At 38.1% G+C, this 14,452-nt stretch overlaps 2 protein-coding genes across 4 annotated transcripts in view; one reads left to right on the plus strand and one right to left on the minus strand.

Moving 5' to 3' along the window:
- The window catches only part of LOC149137947 (protein mono-ADP-ribosyltransferase PARP14-like), a 507,224-nt gene that overhangs the window by 73,371 nt on the left and 419,401 nt on the right, over positions 1 to 14,452 (minus strand). The gene's annotated exons all lie outside the window — the stretch shown is intronic.
- LOC149137948 (uncharacterized) lies at positions 5,190 to 8,855 on the plus strand. The gene has a single exon (XM_089340606.1). The coding sequence runs from the start codon at positions 5,190 to 5,192 to the stop codon at positions 6,402 to 6,404; it is 1,215 nt and encodes a 404-aa protein (XP_089196732.1). The 3' UTR covers positions 6,405 to 8,855.

Here is a 14,452-nt window from a genome sequence, read left to right on the forward strand (position 1 = left end):
TTTATTTTACTTGTCAAATATAAATGTGAAAATACAGAGATCTAGCTTATTTATATAAAAACAGGTGTTTTGTGGGGTTTTGTTTATAACAGAATATTGTTTTGTCTTTTTGTTTTTTGGAGGTGAGGCTTTGGAGACAATGGAAGATGTATAAGCAAATAGATAGATAGATAGATAGATAGACTGATAGTTAGACAGATAGAGAGATGGATGTGGTAAAAGAGAGAGAGAAGGGCCATTGTATTGAATTGGTCTTTTTAAGGAGTGTAAAAAAAAAGAAGAAAAAGGTTAAAAGCTTGTTTGCTACTTACTGTATTGTTTTGAGACAGATTTTAGGGATGGTAGAAGAAGGAGGAAGAAAAGGAGAAAGGAAGAAGAAAGAAAAAATAGAGAATAATGAATAGAAAATATAAAGAAAACAAAAAATGTCTTCCTGTTTTTTCTTTTGCTTTTAGTTCTTTCATTTTATATTCTTTGTCCTTTCTTTTTATAGACTTTGGGTCCCTTTTAGAATATATTCCTGTCATACATTCATTTATTTATTTATTTTTTGTAAGGTGTAGTTCTGCATGAGAGTATATTAGTATAACTTAGTTTGTTCTCTGCTATTTCCTTCTTCAAGTCCGCTGTAATAATATTTTTTTCGTTTATACTTTTTGTACTGAGGAGAACAGTGATATTTATTTAATTTAATTTAATCAAATTAATTTAATTATTCTTTCACGAATTTACATGTTAATATCACTGTTTGAAGCAACCGCATGCATGTATTAAAAAACTCTTTCAAATTTTAACATCTTCTCTTCTACAATTTTAACATATATGTGTATATATACATATATATATATATGTATATATACATAAATATACATATACATATGTGTGTATATATATATATGTGCATATATACATAAATATATGTATATGAACATATTTATATGTATATATACATATATATTGTGTATCTATATATATATAAAAATGAGAATGTGTGTCTGTCAGTCTGTGTGTGTACGTGTGTGTCTGTGTGAATCCCTAAAACTCAAGAACTACACAACCAATTTCATTCAAATTTTACACATACCTTACTTAGGGCTCCAGTTGTGTTTTAACCCCCAAAAATATTTTAACTTCTTGCATAGTTCGAGGCCACAGCAACATCATATCTCCTCCACTATTTAAGTATTACGAGTCAAAAGTGAAAAACACTCATGTCATTCGAACCGGAATCTCAAAAACATTGTCACCTTACATCTCATAAGTACCACGACATGCAAATAAAAGGATCTTTGGGGTTTGACGCGCAACATTTGTTTTCTTAACGAAACACTTTGAAACTTGGGACACTGATAGAATGTGTCATATAAAACAACTTTTTCTCTTAACCTTCTTAACAAAATTTTGTACATCGCAAGTTATTTCATGTTAAAGTTGTCGTATTTCTGTAATTTCAACCAATCACTGACGTCTATTCAGCTGAATACAGTTACTGCTGCCGGTCATAAAAATGTTATTCCTTGTGACATATTTCATCCGGTTTAATCGTAATTTATACGCATACATTGTTTATATAATAAATTACGCTGTGCGTATCTGTGTGTGTAACAATTTTAGAGTTCGGATTCTAGAGTTAGGGTTAGTGTTAGGGTTACCAGAACCCTAACCCTAAACTAGAGTTTGATTTAAAGAAGATTTGGCTGCTATTTCTAGGAAATGAAGCACTTGGAGGTGCATTAATAATTCTGCCAGCTCCAATAACAAGTGCAGGCAATATTCAAGTATTTTGATGACTTTTTCCCCTTTGTGGATCTTTGGGGTTTGATGGGCAACATTTTTCATGTAGTGTTTTTGGTACTGAAACACTTTCAAACTTCATATACTTGTATATTTTGAGGTATAGAACAGATAAAAAATTTTGTATTCGAAGTTAATTCACGTTAAAAATTGTCTTATTTCGATAATTTCAACTAATCACTGATGTCTATTCAATTGAAAACAGTTAGCGCTGTAACGGTGTATATCGTATTAATCCCCGTTAGTTCTGACATTTCCGATTAACTAGACTGTTCGTAAACAAAGGGGGATCTTTGGGGTTTGACGGGCAACATTTGTTTTCTTAACGAAACACTTTGAAACTTGGGACACTGGTAGAATGTGTCATATAAAACAACTTTTTCTCTTAACCTTCTTAACAAAATTTTGTACATAGCAAGTTATTTCATGTTAAAGTTGTCATATTTCTGTAATTTCAACCAATCACTGACGTCTATTCAGCTGAATACAGTTACTGCTGCCGGTCATAAAAATGTTATTCCCTGTGACATATTTCATCCGGTTTAATCGTAATTTATACGCATACATTGTTTATATAATAAATTACGCTGTGCGTATCTGTGTGTGTAACAATTTTAGAGTTCGGATTCTAGAGTTAGGGTTAGTTTTAGGGTTACCCGAACCCTAACCCTAAACTAGAGTTTGATTTAAAGAAGATTTGGCTGCTATTTCTAGGAAATGAAGCACTTGGAGGTGCATTAATAATCCTGCCAGCTCCAATAACAAGTGCAGGCAATATTCAAGTATTTTGATGGCCAAAGATCCCAAATAAAAATTACTTGTCACGACGATACAATGGAATCATCCACTTCACCTCTAACCTTCCTAGCGTACGGAGACTTAAAACGACCCCACGCCACTATAGCACCACTGATATCTTCATCCTTCTAGCTGGCTGCTTTCTTATATATATACGACAGAATTCATTTCCAGGCAAATAACATTGGGAGCAAAATTCATAATCACTGTCTCCTCTCCTCTTACAATTGCTATCATCTTCTCTTCACAACATTTTTATATCAAAGCAATCTTGACCAACTAAAGCACATTCATTCTGCTGAATTCGGTACGTAACCTTTTTTCGTTTCTAAATTGCATCAATATTTAACATTTCACTGCTATTTCTAACATGCATTGCTACCGCGTAACGGCTTTTCGTAAATACCTGTTCTCTGCTAGCACCACGGCTTACAAATACAAACAAAATCTTTTCATGTCTACAAGTACACCTGCATATCAACTCCCAACACTTTTCTTTCTTTCTTTTCCACCGCATTCATATGTTTTCCATCATGGACTTTCCAATTCTGATACAATAATGCTGTTCCTTTTCCATTCAGTGTCCATTCTCCTGATTTCTACCTTTTCACTTCTTTCAAATTAATTCCATAATTTTCCGTAATGCGGGCTCCGAGCAAGCTTTTGCTTCGCTTCACTCTATTTTATACATTTTCATCTCTTTTCAATTTCCTTCCGCAACAATAGGGGAACACGGTACTTGATGACGAGCGCAAACACTCACACTTTCTACACTTCTCCTTAATGAACACGTGCCAGTGCATGCATTACATTTTACCGACTTCCTTTCCGCCTTCTTCAATAATGCGGCCCTGCAGACTTAATAACTTACCTACAATCATTCCTAAACTCATTTCACTAAAGAAATATGAAATATTTCACTGCTATTTCTAGCACGCGTTCGTACCGCGTAACGGCTTCTCGCACATACCTGTTCAGTGGTAGCAAGACGTCTTACAAATAACAACCAATCCGGTTACTGTCTACAAGTCTACCTGCATATCAACTCGAAACAATTTCCTTCATTTCTTTTCCAGCCCATTCATATGTTTACCATCACGGACATTCAAATTATGCACAAATAATACCTTTCCTTCTCAGTTTCATCTCCCTAATCCTAATTTCCACATTTTCACGTCTATTCCATGCTTCTTCCCTAATGCGGATGCCGAGCAATCTTTGGCATTGCTTCACTCAATTTCTGACATTTTCATCTCTTTTCAATTTCTTTTATTCACAATAGGGGAACAGGGTACTTGATAGCGACCGAAAACAATCCCACTTTCTCCACTCCTTACTGACACGCATGCGACCACGTAACGGCTTCTCGCAAATACCTGTTCAGTGGTAGCACGACGTCTTACAAATACAAAACAATTCCGTTAATGTCTCAAACTACACCTGCATATCAACTCCCAACTATTCTCTTTCTTTCTTTTCCAGCCCATTCATATGTCTTCCATCACAGACATTCAAATTATGCTACAATAATACCTTCCTTTTTCTATTCCCTGTCACGACTCCTACTTTCCACATTTTCATTTCTTTCCAAATAATTCCATACTTCTTCCCTAATGTGGGCACCGAGCAATCTTTTACATTTATTCACTTCATTTCTGACATTTTCTATTCTTTTCCATTTCTTTCATTAACAATAGGTTAACAGGGTACTTCATACGGAGCGATAACATTCCCACTTCTTTCACTTTTTGCTGAAATGCGTACCACTGCACACATACAAATTTAACGATACTGTTTTCCTTGTCACTTCATGTGGACTTGCACACCGACTAACTTACCTATAACCATTCCTACACTCACATGCAATATCAACGGCAGCTTCCACACTACCAGCACAAATAAACAAACCTAATCAATTCATCCAATTGCTCTTTCATTAACCCTTTCCCTATCCAATCTATACGGCAGACGAGGCATGCATTCACAAACAACATCCAAAATTCATGTCCACACAAACGATAACTTTCCCAACGCATTTCATTATCACTTTCTCCTTTCTTATTACCATTTCTATCACCGTGCCTTTCACAACTGTTGCCATTTTCATGTCATAACACTAACGTCATGTTAGTAGACACATTTACCATTCTAATACCACTTCATTATTACTGCAGCAGTTGCAAATTATCTACACTTACATAATAACCATTCAATATTTCATACTTCACAGTGTATCTCACTGCATTTCATCATGCTTATTTTAGATCATGCCCCGAAGAAAGACTTCTTCAATTGGATGCAAAACTGCGAAAGCTGCAACATCCTCAGCAAGAAGGGCAAATGAATCGTCATTGGAAACTGACATTAGACAATCACAAAATGCTGAACGTGCAGCCACTTCAAGAACACTCCAAACAGATCACCAGTGTACACTTCGACGAACTGCTGATGCTGCCTCAACTGCTGCTGCACGAGCTGCAGAGACTCAACACCAACGTAAAGTTCGGCGAAGTGCTGATTGTGCCTCAATTGCTGCTGCATGAGCTGCAGAGAAGAAAAACAAACGTGCTACATGCCTGCTCAGGAATGCTGCCAACATGGCTGCTGTGCGAGCTTCCCATACATTACAACAGAGACATTCTATGCTGCAGAGTTCCATTCAACAAAGAGCTCATAGACGAGGATTTTCAACGCCATGCAGCTCACGATGGTCATTGAAGGCTTTCAGCTACAACCCTAACCTTCATTATGATTGCCCCCCAGATATAAACATTGGAGATATGTCCCTCACTTGCTCTTTCTGCATTGCCAATAAGTGGTCCAGAGAAACTCCTGCTATATGTTGCGCTAATGGAAAAGTTAACCCCACCCCGCTGCAGGATCCACCACAGCTGTTAAAGTCACTCTACGATGGCACAAATACAGAGTCGAAACATTTCCTAAATAACATCCGCAAGTACAACTGTGCATTCCAAATGACATCTTTCGGCGCTACTGTTGTTCAAGAAGGTGGGTTTATGCCAACTTTCAAAGTGCAGGGACAGGTTTACCATAGGATAGGATCGCTCGAACCTGCTGAAAATCAAGATCCTCAATTCCTTCAACTGTACTTTGTAGGCAATATACATGAACAAGCCACCCGACGAAACTCCTTTTCCAATGGCACTAAATTTCAATTGATAACGCAACTACAAGACCTTCTGCACCAGACAAACAGCTTCAAGTATGCCTTGGAAACAGAAGCTTCTTCTAATTTCAATGTTATCATAGATGCTCAGAAAAGATCATCTACAGAACATGCAGGCTGTTACAATGCACCCACATGCAATGAAATAGCTGTACTCCTTCACAGTGAACAGCACAATCCCAGAGACATTGCCCTTAGGCAACGTGACACCACCCTCCAACGAATTACAGAAACCCACCAATCATACGACACACTTCAGTATCCACTTCTGTTTGTTTACGGTGAGGATGGCTACCACATCGGTATACCACAGCAACATCCACAAAATCGTAATGAATATCTCAACAAGCCACTATCCTGCATGGACTTCTACTCATACCGATTTATGACACGAAACAACTCCTGTAATCACCTCCACCAGTCTCGAGATCTGTTTCATCAATTTGCAGTTGATATGTGCGCAAAAATGGAATCAGAGAGATTGTGTTTCACCAGATCCCATCAACAAAACTTGCGCTCTGACAGCTACATCCATCTCCGAGATGCTATCAACAATGATGCTGTTATAGGGACTGTTAGATTTGTTATTCGTCTGACGTCTCGTGTTTCAATGTGGTTCGTCTGAGTTCCTTGTTGTTTTGAATGACTGTGGTAGTAAAATGTCATTGATATATATGGCGGACATGACTCTTGTTTATTAACATCGAAGTTTCGGTGAGTGTGTTCTTTGTATGTAATTGAATAATAAATGTAATAATTAAATTGTACAACTCGTGTTATCTCTGCGAGTCTCCCGAGAGGAATACAACAGAGTTTATTGGCGTCGCCGGTAGGATTACATGCTTACTTTACCGTAAAATTATTCATCGTAATAACAATGGCTGAAAAACAGACAGTAGAACTTATTAAATTGTTTAGGGAACAAATGGACAAGCAAATGCAACAACATAAGAGAGATATGGACACTCTGTTAAAACTGTTTGGTGCTCGACAAGTTGAAGGCGATTCCAGTGGCTATTTTTCAGCTGCTTCGACGACGGTGTCGATTCCACCATTTGCTGCATTTGATTCAGCAACAGAACTATGGCCTGATTACTGGTCAAGATTCCGCACGTTTGTGGCTGCTAATGCTGTACCTGAACAACGCATGGCACAGGTGTTCCTGACCAATCAGACCGCTACTGTTTACAAGCAACTTGCTAATCTGGCTACCCAACAAAATCCGCCTAAAGATATCAACAACTTGACAATGGACGAAATCGTTGACTTCATGAAAGAACAGTTCGTCCCAAAACTTTTCATTGTGAGAGAGCGTTTCAAGTTTTGGAGTGATATGCAGCGGAAGCCAGGCGAAACTCTCCAGGAGTTGGCAGCACGTATACGCCAGGATGCAGCTACCTGTGATTTTCTGTCGATCACCAACCCACAGGATGAGGCTCTGAGACAGAGATTCATATGTTCGGTCAACAATGAAGCGGTTCTGAAGGCACTTTTTAGATCAAAGACACAGAACTAGATTTTGCCCGTGCTGTCCAAGTTGCCATCGAGACTGAAGACGCAGCAAAGGTTGCAAAAGAAACTGTCTACGGTTCCAAAACCAAGCAAGTCTACAAGGTCCAACAGAACAAGAATAAGAGTCTTCAAAAGAGCCATCAGCAGTCTTATTCCACAGACCAGGAGAAATGCTAGCGATGTGGAAAGGCTCACAAAGCAACAGACTGTCCTTTCAGAGAAACCAAATGTCATTTTTGTGACAAAAAGGGACATTTGCAAGCGGTGTATAGGAAAAAACAACACCAGCAACGCAATGGCCATTCACAAACTCCCGTGAAAAGAATCACAAAAGCTGAGCTAGTCAAGGCGATCCTAGGTGAAGTTTCCCGAGACACTCACAGTTTAATTGTGCCAATAACAATCCAGAACAGACTGTTCACAATGGAATTGGACACTGCCACTACAGGCAATTTTGTTTCCTTGTCAGTCTGGAAACAACTTGGAAGACCAAAGCTGCAAGATGTCAAGCATTGCTATGAATCTGCCAGCAAGCACGACCTGCCTGTTCTGAGAACTTTCATGGGCCAAACCAAGGATCCAACAACTGGTAAGCAGAATATAATACCTTACATCGTCACCAAGATCTCTGATCTTAATTTGCTGGGTCGGAATGCTATAACCTGTGGCCAGCCCACCTATGCATACCTTTCCTTCTTTGGACACAAAACCCTGCCTGTGAAGACCTGTTGGGGCAAGTGAGATCGAAGCCTAGAGGATTATGATAAATAGGAAGGGGCTGAGGACTGAACCTTGATGGACCTCTACCTCTACCTGGAATTCTTCACTGTACTCATTGCCAACCCTCACCTTACTGACAGCATCCCTGTACATGGCTCACACAGCTCTCACTAACGATTCATCTATCCCTAGTTTCCTCATTGACCACCAGATAAGGGATCAGGAAACCCTGTCAAAGCTTTCTCCATGTCAATGAAAGCCAGGTACAGAGGTTTATCCTTGGCTAGGTATTTCTCCTGCAGCTGTCTTACCAGAAATATAGCATCAGTGGTGCTTTTCCCTGGCACGAACCCAAACTACATCTCATCTAAACTGACTCGCTCCCTAAGCAGTTGAGCTATGACCTTCTCCGTGACTTTCATTACCTGATCTAAAGGCTTGATACCTCTGTAATTATTTGTATCTAAAGCGTCACCTTTACCTTTGTAGCAGTTGACTATGGTGCTGCAACACCAGTCATTGGGTATGACTCCTTCGTGTATCACCTGGTTAACAATATGGGTGACTAGGCTATAGCCGACACGGCCAGATATTTTGAGCATCTCTGCAGTGATTCCTGATGAGCCAGGGGCTTTCCCTGTCTTCATACTCTTGATTGCTTTATCTACCATGATACTGTCAATTAGGATAGATGGTCTCTCTGTTGGGTTGACATTCAGCAGACTCTCTTTCTCCCATTCATTCTCTTCATTTAGCAACCTTTCATAGTGGCGTCTCCAAATCTCTCTCTTTGCAGCCTCGTTTAGTGCAAGCATACCATCATCCATGCGAACATATTTCTCTCCTACGACATCACTATTCTCTCACACACACTGTCTTACAACATGAAACTCGTCAAGTCTTTGGTCCTCACTGCGCAGAACATTGCCAATTTTTTTCTTATCTGCTTCCCCTCTGGCGAACTAAACCTGTCTCCTAGCTTCCCTTCTGGCAGTCTGATACAATTCCCTGCTACCACCGTTCTTCCAGTCCTTTCAAGCCTGTTTCTTTTGTCTAATAGTCCTGTCAACCACGTTGTTCCACCACCACATTATCTTTGGTCGAGAGGGGACTTTGCACCATCCACAGATCTGGTCGGTGGCTCTCAGCAGGTTGTCTCGTAGAAAGGTCCAATTGTCTTCCACATCATGTGATCCTATATCCCCTTCTATTTTGTCAAAGGCTTCGAGTAATAGGTCTCTAAGTTTCTGTCCATTTGCAGGATCTTTAACCTTCCAGACCCTTCTCCTCCATGCTGGTCGTCTTCTGGGCATCCATTTAGCCCTGATCCTGAAGTCGCTAATTACTAATCTATGTTGAGGAGTACATTCTTCGCCTGGAAAGGTTTTGGCATTTATAAGCCGTCCTCTTTCCCTATTTCTGGCAAGGATGTAATCGATTTGGCTAGTGTGTCTGCCAGAACGGTAGGTGACTAGGTGACAGGCAGGTTTCCTGAAGTTGGTATTGCAAACCATAAGGTCACTTGCATCACAGAACTCCAGCAGTCTGGTTCCCTCCTCATTTCGGGAACCGAAGCCATAGCCTCCATGTATGCCATGGAAGCCCCCTGCATGTTGTCCAACATGTCCATTGAAGTCATCAGCCACAAAGAGAAGGTTCCTGTCATTTGTCAATGAGGTAGTTTGCAGGAGGGTGTCATAGAATTGGTCTTTCTGCCCATCCGGTAGCCCCGGTTGAGGGGCATAGGCCGAGATGATGGTAGCTTACCTATGGTGAAGCACTAAATTTAATCTTAAGTACTCTGTCACATACTTTGACTACCTCGATTACCTTATCAACCCATTTCTCTGCAAGAAGTATTCCCACACCCCGACCCCATCAGTGTTCCCTGCCCAGAAAATCTTGTACCTATGTTCTTTGCCTGTGCGGAACCTAGCGGAACCTCCTCTCCACCTTCTTGGATGCAGCACAAATCTATGCGTCTCCGTTCAAGCATCTCAACAATCTCACCAGACCTACCTCTCAGTGTGCCGACGTTGAGAATGCCAATTCTGGCGGTGTTGGAGGTGTGGGCCTGTGAGACCCTGGGATGAGGGACAGCAGAGTCACAGACCTGAAAAGAAAGCTTGCATTTGGCAGAATTCATAAACAAAGCAATGCCTACAACCTGCTTACACTACACCATCTTTATGCGCTGAAAGATCGATGAAACCCTGGGTAGGGGAGGGGATGGCATTAGGCCCCTAGAAGTGTTCACGGGAGACAACCAAGGATGACAGAGGATAGGAACTTCCGGTACAGGTGGAAGGGGCGTACTGAGAGCCAGCAAGTTTAGATGAGAGCATCTTCTCCACTTGTATACTATGGTTAAACATATTTAGAGAGAATGAATTAACGAAATGATAAACTTGAATAAAATAAATAAAATGTGACGATTAACGGATGTGTATGAACTTAAGACAAACAAGGAAGACGAGGCTATCGGAACTATGTTTACATGGTAAAGAAATAGATAGATAATAAAGAACGAATGGTTGGGGGATAGGTTATGATCTACGCAGAAACAGGAGTACATGAACGAGGCTGAAAGGATAAAATCTTAACTGTTCATCTTCTAAATTTCGTGTTCTATCAGCAGAGGAATTGGGAGTCGTGTATGTGATTGGAGCATTGAGCTGGTTTATATAGAGTTAGGGTTAAGGCGGGGACGAGTTGGCGAACCGAGTGGTAAAATCGAAGAGAGAGAGAGAGAAGGGGGGGGTCTGTGTTTAGGTGGAACAGGCAGTAAATACATCACGAGGAGAATATTCTTTGTGATTTTTGGTAACATGATTGAATGAAACAGCAAATGCCAAAATCGTGAGACACTCAGAGATCTGGATGGTTGTACATTTACAGATTTTTATTAATATGTCACATGCTTTTATAAATTAAGGCTTGCATCTATTCTTGTAGATTCTCCAGATTTAATTTTTCTTCAGAGGATTTGTCTCTTTTTATAGTATAAAATGTACAACCATCCAGATATCTAAGTACCTTATTATTTTTTCTAATATATAATTCCTGTATAACTCCTCCAAACTTTCTAATATATATATGTATATATATATATATATATATATATATATATATATATATATATTAGAAAGTCCGCCCTTGAGTATAATACGCAGGGGATTTTTCGGGGGCTGTACCTCTGAAAAACCTAAACCTTGTATATAATATGCACCCCTTTTCTGACTTGAGTCAATGAGGTCTATATAACGGCCTTGGTTTGTAAACGTATATATGGTAACGTCCTTTATTATTATTGTATATATAACATAATGCAAACGTGTAGCTTTTTTGTGCACTTTGCAGAAAATAAAGAAATAACGTCAGTGAAAAATAAATATTAAGTAAATTACCTTTACATATTTATCACTTAGAAAATTTTGTTAGAGCGTGGAGCTTATGATTGTGAGGTTGTGAGTTCGATTCCCGGACCGGGCTGAAAGTTGTGTTCTTGAGCAAGACACTTTATTTCACGTTGCTCCAGTTAACTCAGCTGTAGAAATGAGTTGCGACATCACTGGTTCCAAGCTGTCTTGGCCTTTGCATTTCCCTTGGATAACATCAGTGGTGTGGAGAGGGGCCTTCCACAAAAGAACCTTGCCCAGACTTGTGCCTCGGAGGGTAATTTTCTAGGTGCAATCCCATGGTCACTCATGACCGAAGAGGGTCTCCTCCTCCTGTATATACATGTATATATTCAGTTTACTTTCGCCTAGCTAGATTCTGATCCCATATAGTACACACATATTTAATAATCCGAGGCCTTTAGACTTATTTACAGAGAACGTATCTAAATAATTTAGTCACTGACTCTAAAATTTCGAATAACACTACAATACACAAAGATTACATTAAATAACACGAATTACTTCAATGTTTATAACAATATTATACTAGTATTCATTAGGGGATAGAAACCTAGACTCTTTAAACTTCATATAGCAATCCCTAAATGATTAAAATAGAAATATAGTAGAAGTCGCCCAATGCCATATAATTTACACAAGTAGATAAACCGGAAATTCCCCCAATCACAATATTTTTCCAATCACTATATTATTATTATTACTATTATAATTGTTCTTCATACTTTTAATTTTAATTTTTAACTTCAATCCTAATTTTCTTTTTATATTTTCTAATTTTTTTTAATATTTTCGAATTTTCTTTTTTACTTTTTATATTTTCAAATTACCTTTTACCCCTTTCATTATTATTTATTTATCTTCTAAGCAAGAGTATGTAGCCATGTAATAGATAAGTTTATAAAGTTAGGAATCTTTAGTGGTGTGTTTGGGTAAACTGACCACTCATCACAATGATATCAAATTACAACCCTAATCTATATTCCAAGAGTGGTCAAGCTAAGAAATAATTTATGACCACTGCAATCCCATCCAAGACAGCATCCTGTTCTCAACTCTATAGTATTTTATCTTTTTATCTCTTTTTCTACTTTATGGATTTATTTCTTATTTCTTTATTTCTTTTATTTTTTATCTTCTCTTTCTATCTGATACACGCTAGTTAAATACAATCCGATCTATTTATCATTCACTCTATGCTGAATTATGGTACAGTGTGGGCAGATTTCTGAATACCAACGAACATTTATGCAGATATAACAGTTTCAAGAATAAACCTATTATAATGGATAATACTAAGTGGACTTTTCCTTTTTCTTTTGTAATGTAATCTTGGGACTGAAAATGTTTGCGGCTACGATAGCTTTAAACCATCCTTTATATCAACAATATATACTGATGTAATGACAGATCGTGTATAACGCTTGAAACATGTGCACCGCGATATCCTTTGTGTTCTGTTTTCAATTTACGTTTAATATATTCTTTCACCTCTGTGTCACTATCCGGCATTTACAGGTGCTTACATTTATCAAGTATTACCTCTAAAATTTACAGTACCTACGTGTATATATATATATATATATATATATATATATATATAATTGAATACCATGCATCCATTTCCAAGTAAGTTTATCTCAACCTTTTTAATGCGACTCTACTTTTTACTGTTTTCTTCCTCCATCCTTGTCTAATTCCCTTTTTCTCCCTTCCCACTTTCACTGTTTTCTATCTGTCGGTATGTCTCTCTCTCTCACCCTCTTTCTCTTTTTCACTCTCTTGTTGCTCACATGTGACCATTGTCCATCTTTCTTTTCCTTCAGTCGTTCAAAGGACTGGAAGTTTTCCTCCTCTCTCTTCTATCTTTTCTCTTTTCAAAGAAAATATTTATCCCAGCATTCACTATCTTCCTCTTGTTCTGGTCTAATGACCTTCCATGTTCATTTTCGCTCAGTTTCTTTGTATGTCTCCACTCTCCTGTTTTTGTTCCCAACTTTGACCTTCCATAAATCCTAAATTTATTTTAGAATTCAAAGGAGTAACTGTCTTTGAAGAATCATATTGTCGTTGAATGCTCAAAATGGGGAGTGGACAGACAGCTGACAACTGATGAAGGGTCGGTTTCTGTGTTTACTTATGTTTATCATATTTTTCTCTCGTTGATTGTGTATTTAACTCGTTTGTTTTCGTATTTCATATTGGTGATGTCCTATACACATATATGCATAAATATATATACATACATACATATATATACATATATATATATATACATACATATATTATTTATATTATATGTATATATATATACACACACATATATATATATATAGATATAAACATATATTATTTATATTATATGGAAATATATATATACATACATATATATATATATACGCATATATATATACATATATATATATATATAATTTGAGTGGAGGCAATACGAGCAGAAAACTAGAGGAACATGACCTATTATCCAGCAGAATATACAATATATATATGCAAACTTACTTCGACATTAATAAAGCGACATAAAGCTCAACTTAACAGAAGTATTAATAACATACAAGCATGTAGACATATACATATTTTTATAAGCCCGCAAATATCTAAAAATATTTTAAAACATTTATAAATACATAGGCATTTAAAAAATATGTAAGTAAAATAAGTACAAATTATACACATAATAAGATATAAAAACGTCGATATTATATAAGACACAGTGAATTATAAATTCGCACGATATACTATAGAGGATATATGCTGTCTGTGAGAAGACCCAGCAAGCCAAGTGAGACCTAAATCCAAGGCCTCTGCCAAGAGTGTAGCCAGCCTACCTATGCATACCTTTCCTTCATTGGACACTAAACTCCGCTTGCGAAGACGTGTTGAGGCAAGTGAAATCGAAATCAAATTAAATTCGACGACTGTTGGGGCAAGCGAAAGCGAAATCGTGATGGCACCTGTGCCCAGCGTCACCTTTCTGGCACTTGTGCTGGTGGCACGTGTAGAG

Source organism: Octopus bimaculoides, chromosome 1 (assembly GCF_046866305.1).
Source record: "Octopus bimaculoides isolate indiv1 chromosome 1, ASM4686630v1, whole genome shotgun sequence".
Taxonomy (NCBI): domain Eukaryota; kingdom Metazoa; phylum Mollusca; class Cephalopoda; order Octopoda; family Octopodidae; genus Octopus; species Octopus bimaculoides.